Here is a 12,471-nt window from a genome sequence, read left to right as displayed (position 1 = left end):
TGGCGCTGTGAGAGATCACAGGGTGGCGTGTTGCCAACAAGAAAATGCCCAGCAGGCCCCAAATGTTGCAGGAGTCGTCGCCCCAGCAGGCCTCCCTCCCACCGCCTCTCCGGCGCAGATGGAGGCGTTGATTCTCTGCAAAAACACACTCGCAAGCCGAGGTCCAACAACAACAGTCAGATTCACACCTTGGCAAAACAGCCGCTGAGGATTTAAAAATGCATCGCCACCGAGAAAACCAGCACCGAGGAATGACCGTCAAATCATTATTGCTGCTGCTATATTTATTTATATCTCCCACAAACAACACAGTTAAGATATAGAAATCTAAAAACATGACTGTAAAAAGTAATTGGACTCTAATAAAAACCAAATCTATTAATAGGCAGATATTGAAAACAGCAGGGCACTATTAAAACCCCTTTCTCTCTTTAAAAAACAAAAATCGGTTCCCAAAGGCCTGTTGGAATAAGAAGCGCTTCACCTGCCAGCAGAAGGACAGCAAGGAGGGAGTCAGTCTGGCGTCGGCAGGGAGAGAGCTCCAAAGTTGCCTGGAAGGAGCCACCACCAAGAAGGCCCTCTCCAGCCTCCCCAAGTGGATCTGTGAGGGTGGCGGAACAGAGAGAGAGAGAGAGAGAGGCCTCTCCTGGGGATCTCAGAGCCCAGGTGGGTTTGTAGGAGGAAATATGGTCCCTCAACTGCCCTGGGCAGGAGACAATGGAAGGCACACCGAGAACTTCTTAACAAGAACTTCTTCACTTCTTAACTAACCTATCTCGTTTTTTGACAGAATTACAAGCCTGGTAGATGAAGGGAACGCAGTGGATGTAGCCTACCTTGATTTCAGCAAGGCATTTGACAAGGTGCCCCATGATATTCTCTGACTGCACTAAACAATGATCTCAGGGCCAGTTGTAAGAAATAGCAAGCAGTGAGTAGTAAGGAATGAGATAGGTTTTAGGTTATGCTATGCTTCTAATAGGTTGTGTTATATTCTGGATTATGTATGTTTTAATAGATTATGTCTGAATAGGGTGAGAGTGTTGGAGATACGTGCAAATGTGTATGTGAATCCGGTCTTGGGTGTTTGATTTTCGTTGTTGTGTATACTGTGTATATACGGACAATGACAATAAATTTATCTAAAGAAGCTGGTAAAATGCGGACTTGACTATGCTACCACTCAGTGGATTTGTAACTGGCTGACTGACCGAACCCAAAGGGTGCTCATCAATGGTTCCTCTTCATCCTGGAGAAGAGTGACTAGTGGGGTGCCACAGGGTTCTGTCTTGGGCCCGGTCTTATTCAACATCTTTATCAACGACTTGGATGATGGACTCAAGGGCATCCTGATCAAATTTGCAGATGACACCAAACTGGGAGGGGTGGCTAACACCCCAGAGGACAGGATCACACTTCAAAACGACCTTGACAGATTAGAGAACTGGGCCAAAACAAACAAGATGAATTTTAACAGGGAGAAATGTAAAGTATTGCACTTGGGCAAAAAAAAATGAGAGGCACAAATACAAGATGGGTGACACCTGGCTTGAGAGCTGTACATGTGAAAAGGATCTAGGAGTCTTGGTTGACCACAAACTTGACATGAGCCAACAGTGTGACGCGGCAGCTAAAAAAGCCAATGCAATTCTGGGCTGCATCAATAGGAGTATAGCATCTAGATCAAGGGAAGTAATAGTGCCACTGTATTCTGCTCTGGTCAGACCTCACCTGGAGTACTGTGTCCAGTTCTGGGCACCACAGTTCAAGAAGGACACTGACAAACTGGAATGTGTCCAGAGGAGGGCAACCAAAATGGCCAAAGGCCTGGAAACGATGCCTTATAAGGAACGGCTAAGGGAGCAGGGCATGTTTAGCCTGGAGAAGAGGAGGTTAAGGGGTGATATGATAGCCATGTTCAAATATATAAAAGGATGTCACATAGAGGAGGGAGAAAGGTTGTTTTCTGCTGCTCCAGAGAAGCGGACACGGAGCAATGGATCCAAACTACAAGAAAGAAGATTCCACCTAAACATTAGGAAGAACTTCCTGACAGTAAGAGCTGTTCGACAGTGGAATTTGCTGCCAAAGAGTGTGGTGGAGTCTCCTTCTTTGGAGGTCTTTAAGCAGAGGCTTGACAACCATGTCAGGAGTGCTCTGATGGTGTTTCCTGCTTGGCAGGGGGTTGGACTCGATGGCCCTTGTGGTCTCTTCCAACTCTATGATTCTATAAGGAAGGTGCCACCCCTGTGGAAACTCCTTGCTCTGCAACCCCACTAAATCTGGTGCTCTGGAAAAAGAGGGAAATCCTTGATGCCAGGAAGAGACATACACACAGGAGAAGAGGAGGAACACTCCTCCTCAGGGCCACAAAGGCTTCCTTCCAGAAGGATGCTGGAGACAGAGGCGTGATGGGGGGAGCTGCCTCGGATGAAAACAGACCACCAGTCAATCTGCAAGGTCTCAGGAAGAACCGGAGGGGGGTGTCTTTCCTAGTCCCCCAAAACCTTTGCCCCTGGAGAGGCCAAGCACAAAGCGTGCATGGAGCTGTTCCTCACTCCCCTCATCGCTCTGGAAACAAGCTGATCTTTTTGGCAACAGGGTCCAGCTGATGGAAAGCAGGTCAGAAAGGAGGCAGCTCCCAGGTCACTCCAAGCCAACGCCAGAGTGAGGGCACTGGGGGCAGTTGCTCTGCACAGGGATCCAGGCCAAGGGGGCGCAGAGCAGAAGACAAGAGGGAGGAGGGGCATAAAAATAAAATTTGGGGACCCAAAATTTTGTCCTAACTCAGGGTATCGTATGACCAAAGGTCATGGCTGGGATGCAGAATCCCTCCAAATCTCAGTCTCAAGGGGGCAGAATGGCAACCACCCCCATGAGAACGGCCTCCAGCTTCTATCTGAGCCAGGAACCAGCTCCAGAACGAAGCTTGGTCCCAAGGCAGTTAAATGCCAAGTAGCTAAGTCCAACTAAGTAACTGCCAACCTAGCAGTTTGAAAGCACCTCAAAGTGCAAGTAGATAAATAGGTACCACTCTGGTGGGAAGGTAAACGCCATTTCCGTGCGCTGCTCTAGTTCTCCAGAAGCGGCTTAGTCCTGCTGGCCACATGACCTGGAAGCTGTATGCTGGCTCCCTCGGCCAATAAAGCAAGATGAGCGCCGCAACCTGAGAGTCTTTCGCGACTGGACCTAACGGTCAGGGGTCCCTTTACCTAGCTAAGTCCTCACTGAAATGGCCACCTCTGTCTGAGAAGGACCCCTTGAGCTGGGGCTCACGTCATACAACAACAACAGATGCTTCTCTGTACCCAAACAAACAAGCCCCTCCCCACACAAAACTCAGACACCAGGGGTCTCGGCTGCCACTGTATGGGGGGCACACAGTCTGAGGTTAGCCAACTCAATGAGCGCAATGACAAAAGCACATCTGAACACATGCAGAGTGCTGTCCACTCACCGCTGATTAACCACAACCTGTCTTCCAAGCAGAAGGGCCACGACTGGGACTCCCCAGACAGGACCCAGGCCCAGCGCTCCTGGATCTAGAACTCAAGCAACTTTCTTGCCCCAAAGCAGGACCACACGCCCAGCCACATCTTGCCCTGCGCCCCAGATCAAGGCACACAAGGAAGACCCCAAAGTGCCATAGCGAGAAAGAAGGAAACCTGCTTCCAGGGGCCTCAGCTGGGGGAAATGACCCCAGACTCCCACAAAAACACACGTCCCACAGGTAGAGGCAGCCGAGGGGAAGGAAAGGATTCACTGACCCACTGATCCAAGGGGGAAATCCCTCCCCACCTCCACAAAAGGGCATCTCTCTGAGCAAAGCGGGAGTCTTGAGGCCTCAGGCAACTCTCATCATTATCAAATCATATCATTTATTTATTTATATCACATTTCCCCAGGCTGGGATGCACACAAATTAAAACAGTTCTGGTAAATTACAAAAAAAGGCTTCATGTGCTTCCAGGCTGACTCCCCCCCCCCCCCACAATTCTGCACCTCCTCCACAAACCAGGCCATCACCAGGACCCCTGAATCCCTAGGTCAAGATGTCTCTTGGGGAGGGAGAGAAGCTCTGGCGCTGGGCCCCACTGGTGGCTGAGCTGGATGAGGCCTGGGGCCAGACATCAAGGAAGAAAGCATCAACTCTCACCCCCCCCAAAAAAAAACCCAGGGCTCTTCAAACCAGGCCAAAGCCGGGGAGACCCCAGGCTGACCCACCCAGGCCCCCAATGGGGGCAGGGGGACCCTGGGACCCCGCGCATCTCAGCAGACACAGGCCCAACTGCAGGTCGGAAAGGAGGGGGCGGGAGAAAGCCCGTGCTGGGGGGGGGGCTTCGCATGGCAGCAGGGCTGTGTACATCAACACGTGCCGAGGGGGAGAGAGGCGGGGGCGCGCACGCGCTGCGGGGGGGGGGGGGGGGGCAGAGGCGCCTCCGGCCCGCCGCTGTCCGCGGTGCTGAACTCACCTTCTCGATCTTGGCCAGCCACTCCTTATTCTGGGCCAGCTCGGCCATGAAGGCGCGGTGCCGGAGCCATCGCTTGGGCGCCCGCTGGTGGCGCGCGTCCTTGTCCCGGGGGGGCGCCTCGCCGGCCATCAGCGCCTCCTTCTCGGCCACCCAGCCATCGAGCTGCACGCGGAGAGGGAGGGGGGCAGGGAGAGGGGCGGGCGCGCGTCAGCCGGGCGGCGGGAGGGGGGAAGCCCCCCGCCCCGCTCGTCCGCCTCCCCCCCCGCCAGCCCACAAGGACCCCCCTCCGCCGGTCTCCCAGCCCCGCGCTCCGGACCTGCCCGGGATGCTGCAGCGGGCGAGCCCAGCGCCTCCCTCCCTTCTCCGAGCGCGTCACCGGGGAAGGAAGGAGGGAGGGAGGGAGGGAGGGAGGACGGCAGGAATGGGCGCGCGGCCGGGCCTCGGACGCCTGGGTCCCACCCCCAGCCGAGTGGGGTGGGGGGGGCGAGCGTGGCGCGCTCACGTGCGCCCGAGCCCGCTTCACCTCAGTTAGCCTCCCGCCAGCCCGGACGCCTGGGTCCTCTCCTTCGGAGGGAGGCGCAGCAAGAAGCCGAAACGCTGATCCCCTGCGCCCGGCTTGGCTGCCCTTCGGGTCAAACCGAGGCGCCCCCCAAGCCCCCCCCCGCCACCCCTGCCCCGAACTTCCGCGCCTTGGCTCTACTGGGCCGCCCTTCAAAATATATCCCCCCCCTCCCTTCCCACCCCGCCTAGAGGGCAAAGTCAGCTCCTCACCCCCGTGGGGAAGGGGGGGCACCTTTTTCTCTTGGGGGAAAAGGCCTCCTCCCCAGGAACATTTCCTCCAACCGCGGCGGGGGGGGGGCAGCTGGGGATGCGCGCCTCGGAGCGCTGCAGAGAAAGTGGGTCACTGCAGATGGGGGGCGGGGGGGGGCAGAAGAGAGGGAGCCCCGTCCAGGGACCGCGAGGGAAGCGGGAGGACGGTCAGAGCTGCAGGGAGGGGCGAGCCCGGCCCGGTTGACCCCTCGCCAGGAGGAGGGGGAGGAGGAGCTCCCTCCCTCCCTCCCTCCCTTTGATTACTGCAGGCTGAGCCGCAGCCTCCTCACTCTCTGCTGCTGCTGCTGGCGCTCCTCTTTCTCCCCCCCCCCCATCGCCCTCGCTCCTCTCCAGCCCATTTCTCAACAGCAGAGGCGCAAACTCCCCCTCTGGAAGCCCCCTTTGGAGGCAAGTTCAAAGGGCAGCTGGCTGGCGCAAGCCAGAAGAGCACTTCCACAGGAGGCTCCCAGGGCCCACCGAGTCCAGCCCGGCTTGAAATAACAACATTTAAAATCAAGAGGGCAAAATTCCCACCACCCCACAGCCTCTGGGGCGCAGATTCCAAGAGGACGGGGCTTCTGAAGACCAGTTGCTGGAAAGGGCAGGAGGGGAGAGGGGCTCTTGGGCATAGCTGTCAACTTTTCCCCTTTCTTGGGAGGAATCCTTTTTTAATCCCTTAAAAAAGGGAAATGGTGACAGCTATGGTGCTGGGACATCTGCTTGACCCCCTGACCATTGGCCATTGGCCTGATCCGCCAGGCTCTTCTTATGTTACTCTCCAGGCACACTTCACTGGCATGAGCACCTTCCTCGAGGAAATCCAAGGAAGAGGGCCCCAATCCAGAAGAGCAGCCCCTGCCGGAATGCTTGCCTCCTGGGTGTAACACTGCGCAGTGTGCACCAGACAGGGAGGCTGCAGGCCAAAGGGGCAGGATCCAGCCCCACCTGCACCAGCCTCACCCTTCCCACAGGCCCCCAGGCCTTGGGGCAGCTGCCCTCCTGCCCAGCACTCACAAAGTGGGCAAAACATTCCTTTGCACCAGGGAGCCACCCAACGCATTCAGGTGCAAGCTGTGTGCATTTTGGGAGGGGGTTTTTGTGCATTTTGGGAGGGGGTTTTGCCTCTTCCCCCAGGAAACCTCGTTAACCTGGAGTGTGTGCCTACCCAGGATTAATTAGCACAACTGAGGAACACCCTAGGAACATGAAAGCTACCTTAATTAGGGAGAAATGGAGATGTGTTAGTGGGCGGGGGCAAAAATGCAAATTGGATGACAACTGGAATCCTTGTGGAGAGAAAAGCAGCTTGCATTTCCACGAAGGAGGGGGGAGCACACTTCTCTGATGCCTCCCCAGCCATAGTCTCCACAGTCTCCTCCCAATGGCCAACAAGAGTCCCCTTGCTGGAAACCCATAAGCCCAAGACGCCCCTCCCCTCCCGGGGTTTCCAGCCACTGGCATTCAGAAGCATCACTGCCTCACAGACCATGAGAAAGGGGTATGTACATGTTTGAATGTCCATGCCAAAATAAAAGGCCCTCCCTGCACCTAGAAGACTAGCCTCTCAGGGGAAGGCTTCCACTTAATCTTCCCTGCAGAACACAGGCTGCACTCTCTCCCTTTCTAGGGCGCTCCTGGCGGACTGGAAGATCATGCCTGGGTCCCCACCTGAGCGGCCGGGTGCCTCTTTCACGCCCCACACCACTCCATGCCCCTCAGGTCCCCCCCCCCCCGGGCCCCCTTACCTCGTGGCAGTTCTGCAAGAAGTGCTGCAGCTGCAGGTGGTCGTTCAGGCGCTGCATCCAGGCCTGGGCGAGCTGCAGGTTGCGCTGGCTCCTGGGGAGGAGAAAGAGGAAGGGGATGGGTCAGGCAGGGGAGGAAGAAGAGCTCTCACACGCCCAAGCCTCAGCCTCCTTCTCACTCTCGTCAATGACTGCCCAGGGACAGCAGCATCTTGGGATCAAGGTACACTGCCTCTGGAAACGGAGGCTCCATCTGGATGGCCGGGTTGGTGGCCATCATGGCTTCTTGTTATGGGTGACCCAACATGGAGAAGAAAGAGCCAAGGAGGTTCAGCTTGGACCTCCCATGAAAAGACAGCCCTGCTTTGTGCTCCCAGTTCAGCCCAGGCTGGACAGTGGACGACTTGAGGCCTCATGACTCCTGCTTGGCTGGCTGGCAAAGGAGCCGAGGCTCCAGCCACACTCCGGCTGCCACTCTGGCTTGGCAAAGTTGCACAGGTTCTGCAAAGCTCTTCCACGGAGCTGCCGGTTTGCAAAGAGCCACTGCGGTGCAGCGGTTAGAATGTCAAACCAGGGCCTGGGAGGGAAAAGGGTTCAAATCTCCATGGCCAGAATGGTCCCTGGATGAGACCTAGGTGGCCAGTCACTGCCTAACGGACCTCGTTGGGAGGATGGCACGGGGCGAGGGAGAGCCTTGAACTCCTTGGTGGAGAGGTGAGGTATAAATGTAGTAAAATTAAGAACTGGAGAAATAATATTCATTCATTCATTCATTCATTCATTCATTCCCTGCCCATCTGGCTGGGTTTCCCCAGCTGCTCTGGGCAACTCCCAACAGAATATTAAAAGCGCAATAAAACATCAAACATCAAAACTTCCCTAAACAAGGCTGCCTTCAGATGTCTTCTAAATATCAGATAGTTGTTTATCTCCTTGACATCTGATGGGAGGGCGTTCCACAGGGCGGGCGCCACCACCGAAAAGGCCCTCTGCCTGGTTCCCTGTAAAATTATCACTTTGCTCTTGGAAGCCAAAATGAATCAGTATATAAAGGAGCCACAGGAGGGTTTTTATAAAACAAACACGACTATCGGCATTGGAGACAAATAACATGGATTAAGTGTGTTTTTTACAAGAGGCCCTCTTTTCTGGCACATGCAGTCCATAGGATCCCACCAGCCACCAGCAAAAATCACAGCCTTCCTTCACGTGGACCAGATCCCACGGACTCCACCCACGAGCAGTGAGGCTCAGCGAGGGCTGCCTCATGGCGCCTCGAATCCAGACCGCTTGTGAGCTTTGCTCCGCCTTTCTGCTTCTCCTGGAGTGGCAGCTGAAACGAGCTATTCGTGATCTTGTGAGTTTGGGCACAGGCAAGCTGCTCACTGGCGTGACTTCCATTCGGAGAGGGACTGACTCACCCTCCCCACCCCCCACCCCAAATCCCAGGGAAAAATGCCAGCCAAGATGTGGAGCATCAGGCATCGCATTTGAGATATAGCTGTAATTCCAATATTCGGCATTCCCCCCCCCCCCCCAATTTAAGCTCAAATAACAATTACACACAGCACTGAGCTGGTTTATCTATCTGGAGCAGATAAATATATTAAGGATTTGACACCAATTAAAACGTCAGGCAAAATTAGCAGCTGGTCCTTCAGAAAGGGAGACTTCAAAGAGAGACGGCCGCTTCTGCATCAGGGGAGGCGGGGGCCTTAATTGGCTCCACATGGCAGTGGCAGTTGCTTTCAAAATCCCAAGCCCCTTCTCTGCTCCCCCCGCCCGCCAAATATGTTGAAACCTCGAGACAAATTTCCATGACTGATCTCCGCTATATGAGGCAAATGGGGCTTGACTTTGTTCTGATTCATGGAAGATTTTGTGGTCTCTCTCCTCCCGCTGATAATACTATTTTCCCCCTGCCCCCCCCCATGAGAAGTGTGTGCAGTAAGCAGCCCAGATTACCCCCGAGCTTTACCTTCTTTTCAAATACAGGTGCAAGGCTACAAAGGGCCCAGAGGCAGCATTTACAAAAATGGAATCTAGAATGTCGCCAAGGGTCTGGACCTCGCTATGATCTTACACACACAAACACACAGGCGGCGGGGGGGGGCACAGCTTTTGCATAATGCCCCAGAAAATCACATGCTTTGGACACCTAAATAGAGGTTTCCAAACAGTCAGGGATCCTTTGTGGCTGATTTTCCTGGTTCATTTTGAAGGTCCGTGATAGAGTACCTCAGGTTTGATCCTGGCAGCATCTGCACAAGAGGCCTGGGAATGGTGATGCCTGAAACCACAGACAGCTGCTGCCAGTCAGTGTAGGCAACTGTTGGAAGTCTGGGTGCAACCTAGCTTGCATTAGTGAACTGCCAATCCCCAGACTATCCCTGTACCCTTAACCTCTTGGGCTGAGTTCTCTGTCTCTTTGATGTCAGACTGATATTCTCCGGTTGTATCCAGTTTCACAACTTCCTCCTTCTTCTGGAGTTCTCCTCTGAGAGAGATGCCTTGATCGAGAACCAGAAACCTTCCTATCCAATGTGGGATGTAATCCACTGAGAGCAGTCAAGTACAACATTCCTTGTAATGCTAGAGAAGACATGTGGGGGTCCAGCCAGGCGAAAACTTCCAGTTTCCGCCTGGTGGGAGCAGCCTTCCTTTGCACGTGACTAGAGGTGGGCGTGACCTCACCTGTCCAGGTAACAAAAGGACAAGTCACACAGCACCCTTCTCTCTTCTTCTCAACTTCCTTCTTCATTTGACCAGCTTTTAGCTAGGACTGCTCTACTAGCTCTCAGCTAGCAGAAGTACTGGGATTATTCCCCCATATGGGGTAGATCCACATGTACCTTTTTTTATTATTTTTATTTGATATCCCGCCTTTCACTCCCCTTCAGGAGTATTTGTAACTAAGTCTGCCTTCAGGAATCCAACTATGAACTGATGTGAGTAAACGTCTTTTATTGACATTGAATAAGATTGTGGCGTCTTTATTCTTTTAAGAGGGATTCAAGGGAACTTACCAGGAATATACAATTCAATCTGAGCCAGGCAGGCTGAATTGTATAATAGTGAGAGGCTCACACGAGCCTGCAACCAGCTATCTGCTGTGCATGTAAAAAGGGGAATGTAAACTCTGCTAAGTAAAGAAACTTGCTAGCGCAAGTAGGAAGGATATTAATAAACAATATATCCTCTCCTGCCTCCCTGAACATTCCCACATCCAAGTTATGCATTTCCTACAATAAGCAACTTTTATCATTTTCTTACCTGTCTTTGCCTGATTGCAGCAGGCAAAGTCTGCTCTCTAACCAAGATTCACTCACCAAACAGAGCTCACTCTGCATATTTAAAGGATTCCCAATTGGTAACTGACCCTGTTCTGCCATTAACAATATAGAGCTAGAAGGATCAATGGTCTGGCTCAGCAGAAGGCAGCTTCTTCTTGTGCTCCTTTGGAAACCATCTCTTGATTCAGAATCATGAGGACTGGAATCTTGGCTTTATTTTTAAGGGAAGGGCTGTAGCTCTCCTGCCTTGCATGCAAAGAACCCAAGGTTCAACCCCTGGCATCTCCAGGTGGGGCTGGGAAGGTAGTTTGAGGGCAATGGAGACAGCAGCTGCTCATTCGAGGCAATGGAGGAATCTGGGACTGAATATAGGAGCTGATGATCTTTCAGATTCAAGGGTGTTTTTTTGGGGGGGGGGGTAGGATTTGCCCTGCAAAATGTTTTCTATGCCAGGAGGGGAGAAATAAGCTGCAGTAGGTACTTACACCTATGCTGCAGATTGGGAGGTGAGGCCAACAGATGTGAGGTCAACACTGGGAAGGAAGGTGGCTGATGGGGGCAAACCTGTCATGTGGTTATCCTGAGGCTGCTTCTCTGGGGAGCGTAGGGAGACTAATGCAGAAAGAGAGGGTCTTGTGACCCCCCTCCTCCCCGGCAGACTGGGCTAGGCCAGTGTGTGTGCTGAGGCCCAGAGATAACCAGCTCAGGACACAACACCTCAAGGACCGCCTCTTTCCATATGGACCTCCCTGGACATTAAGATCATCTTCTGAGGCCCTCCTTCATGTGCCTCCTCCTTGAGAGGTCCGGAGGGTGGCAACACGAGAACGGGGCCTTCTCTGCAGTGGCTCCCCATCTGTGGATTGCTCTCCCCAGGGAAGTTTGCCTGGTTTCTTTATTATACACCGTTAGGTGCCAGACAAAAACATTCCTTTTCAACCAGGCCTTTGCCTGACTTGATCTACATCCTATACAACTCCTCAAAAGATTCCATCAATGGTGTCTCTGAAAAATTCTACACATCACTTGGGAAGGCAGGCAAACTAATACTAGTATACTGGAAGAAGCAAAGATCACCAGTGTCAAAGCAATGATTCTTCAACTTCGTTGGACTGGTCATGTTGTTCGGATGCCTGGTGATCGTCTTCCAAAGCAACTACTCTATTCCAAACTTAAAAATGGAAAGCATAATGCTGGCAGTCAACAAAAGCGGTTTAAAGACTCTCTCAAGGCAAATCTTTAAAAATGTAGTATAAACACCAACAATTGGGAAACACTGGCCTGCGAGTGCTCCAGTTGGAGAACAGCCTTGATCAAAGGCGTCACAGGCTTTGATGACACTCGAACTCAGGACGCAAGGGAGAAATGTGCCAAGAGGAAGGCATGCTTGGCAAATCCACACTGTGATCAACTCCCGCCCGGAAACCAATGTCCCCACTGTGGAAGGACGTGTGGATCCAGAATTGGCCTTCACAGTCACTTACGGACTCACTGTTAAGGCCATGTTCATGGAAGACAATCTTACTCAGCTATGAAGGATTGCCAAAGAAGAGAAGAGAAAGAAGACGACGACGACGACATCCTATATCCTTTTTAAAATGCTTGCTCTTGGAGGAGGGTTATTGGGCTGTTTTTATTTTTATTTTATGTATTTGATCTGATGTGAACCGCCCTGAGACCTTTGGGCATAGGGCGGTATAGAAATTAAATATAAATAAACAAATAAACTGCTTACAAGAAATCCTGCAGTGTCGGCCAGTCCTATTCTCTGCCTCTTCAGTGAATTCAGCGCACCAGAAGAGGCTGCTGGATCAGGCGAAAGGGCTCCCACCTAGTCTGGCACCCTTTTCTTCCCCCTTAGGGAAAACCCACATGCAGGATCTGAGCCCCAGAGCAGCAGTGCTTCCTCTGGAGGTAGCGGCAGAACAGAGCCATCCTGGCTTGGAGCAACGGATCCTCCTCTCCCCTCTGAATTTGCCTCACCCTCTTTTCGGAGCCTCCTGCAGCTGTGAGTTCCACAGTTTAACTAATTCTGCCCCTGCTCCTGCAGCCACTTTCAGGCAGACGTATTTTGTGCTCCAAGAGCTCTGCAGGAACCCATAAAGAAGGCCAGCAACCAGCAGTTGTGCACTTGTCGCTCTAATCTTAAACTAT

At 53.0% G+C, this 12,471-nt stretch overlaps 1 protein-coding gene across 5 annotated transcripts in view; it reads right to left on the bottom strand.

The window, feature by feature from the left end:
* Positions 1–12,471, bottom strand: part of SPTBN4 (spectrin beta, non-erythrocytic 4) — a 92,122-nt gene that overhangs the window by 39,779 nt on the left and 39,872 nt on the right. For 2 of the 5 annotated variants that reach the window (XM_079985255.1, XM_079985256.1), the window contains 2 exons: positions 7,028–7,118; positions 4,473–4,634 (listed from right to left, as the gene is read on the bottom strand). In XM_079985255.1, coding sequence (XP_079841381.1) covers positions 4,473–4,634; positions 7,028–7,118 — 253 coding nt within the window. Of the gene's footprint in view, positions 1–4,472; positions 4,635–4,788; positions 4,960–4,995; positions 5,136–5,265; positions 5,373–7,027; positions 7,119–12,471 lie in introns of those variants that run through there. The other 3 variants (XM_079985259.1, XM_079985257.1, XM_079985258.1) reach the window with 3 other exon arrangements.

Source organism: Podarcis cretensis (assembly GCF_951804945.1).
Source record: "Podarcis cretensis genome assembly, chromosome: 8".
Lineage (NCBI taxonomy): Eukaryota > Metazoa > Chordata > Lepidosauria > Squamata > Lacertidae > Podarcis > Podarcis cretensis.
This window is presented reverse-complemented; position numbering and strand designations above follow the sequence as displayed.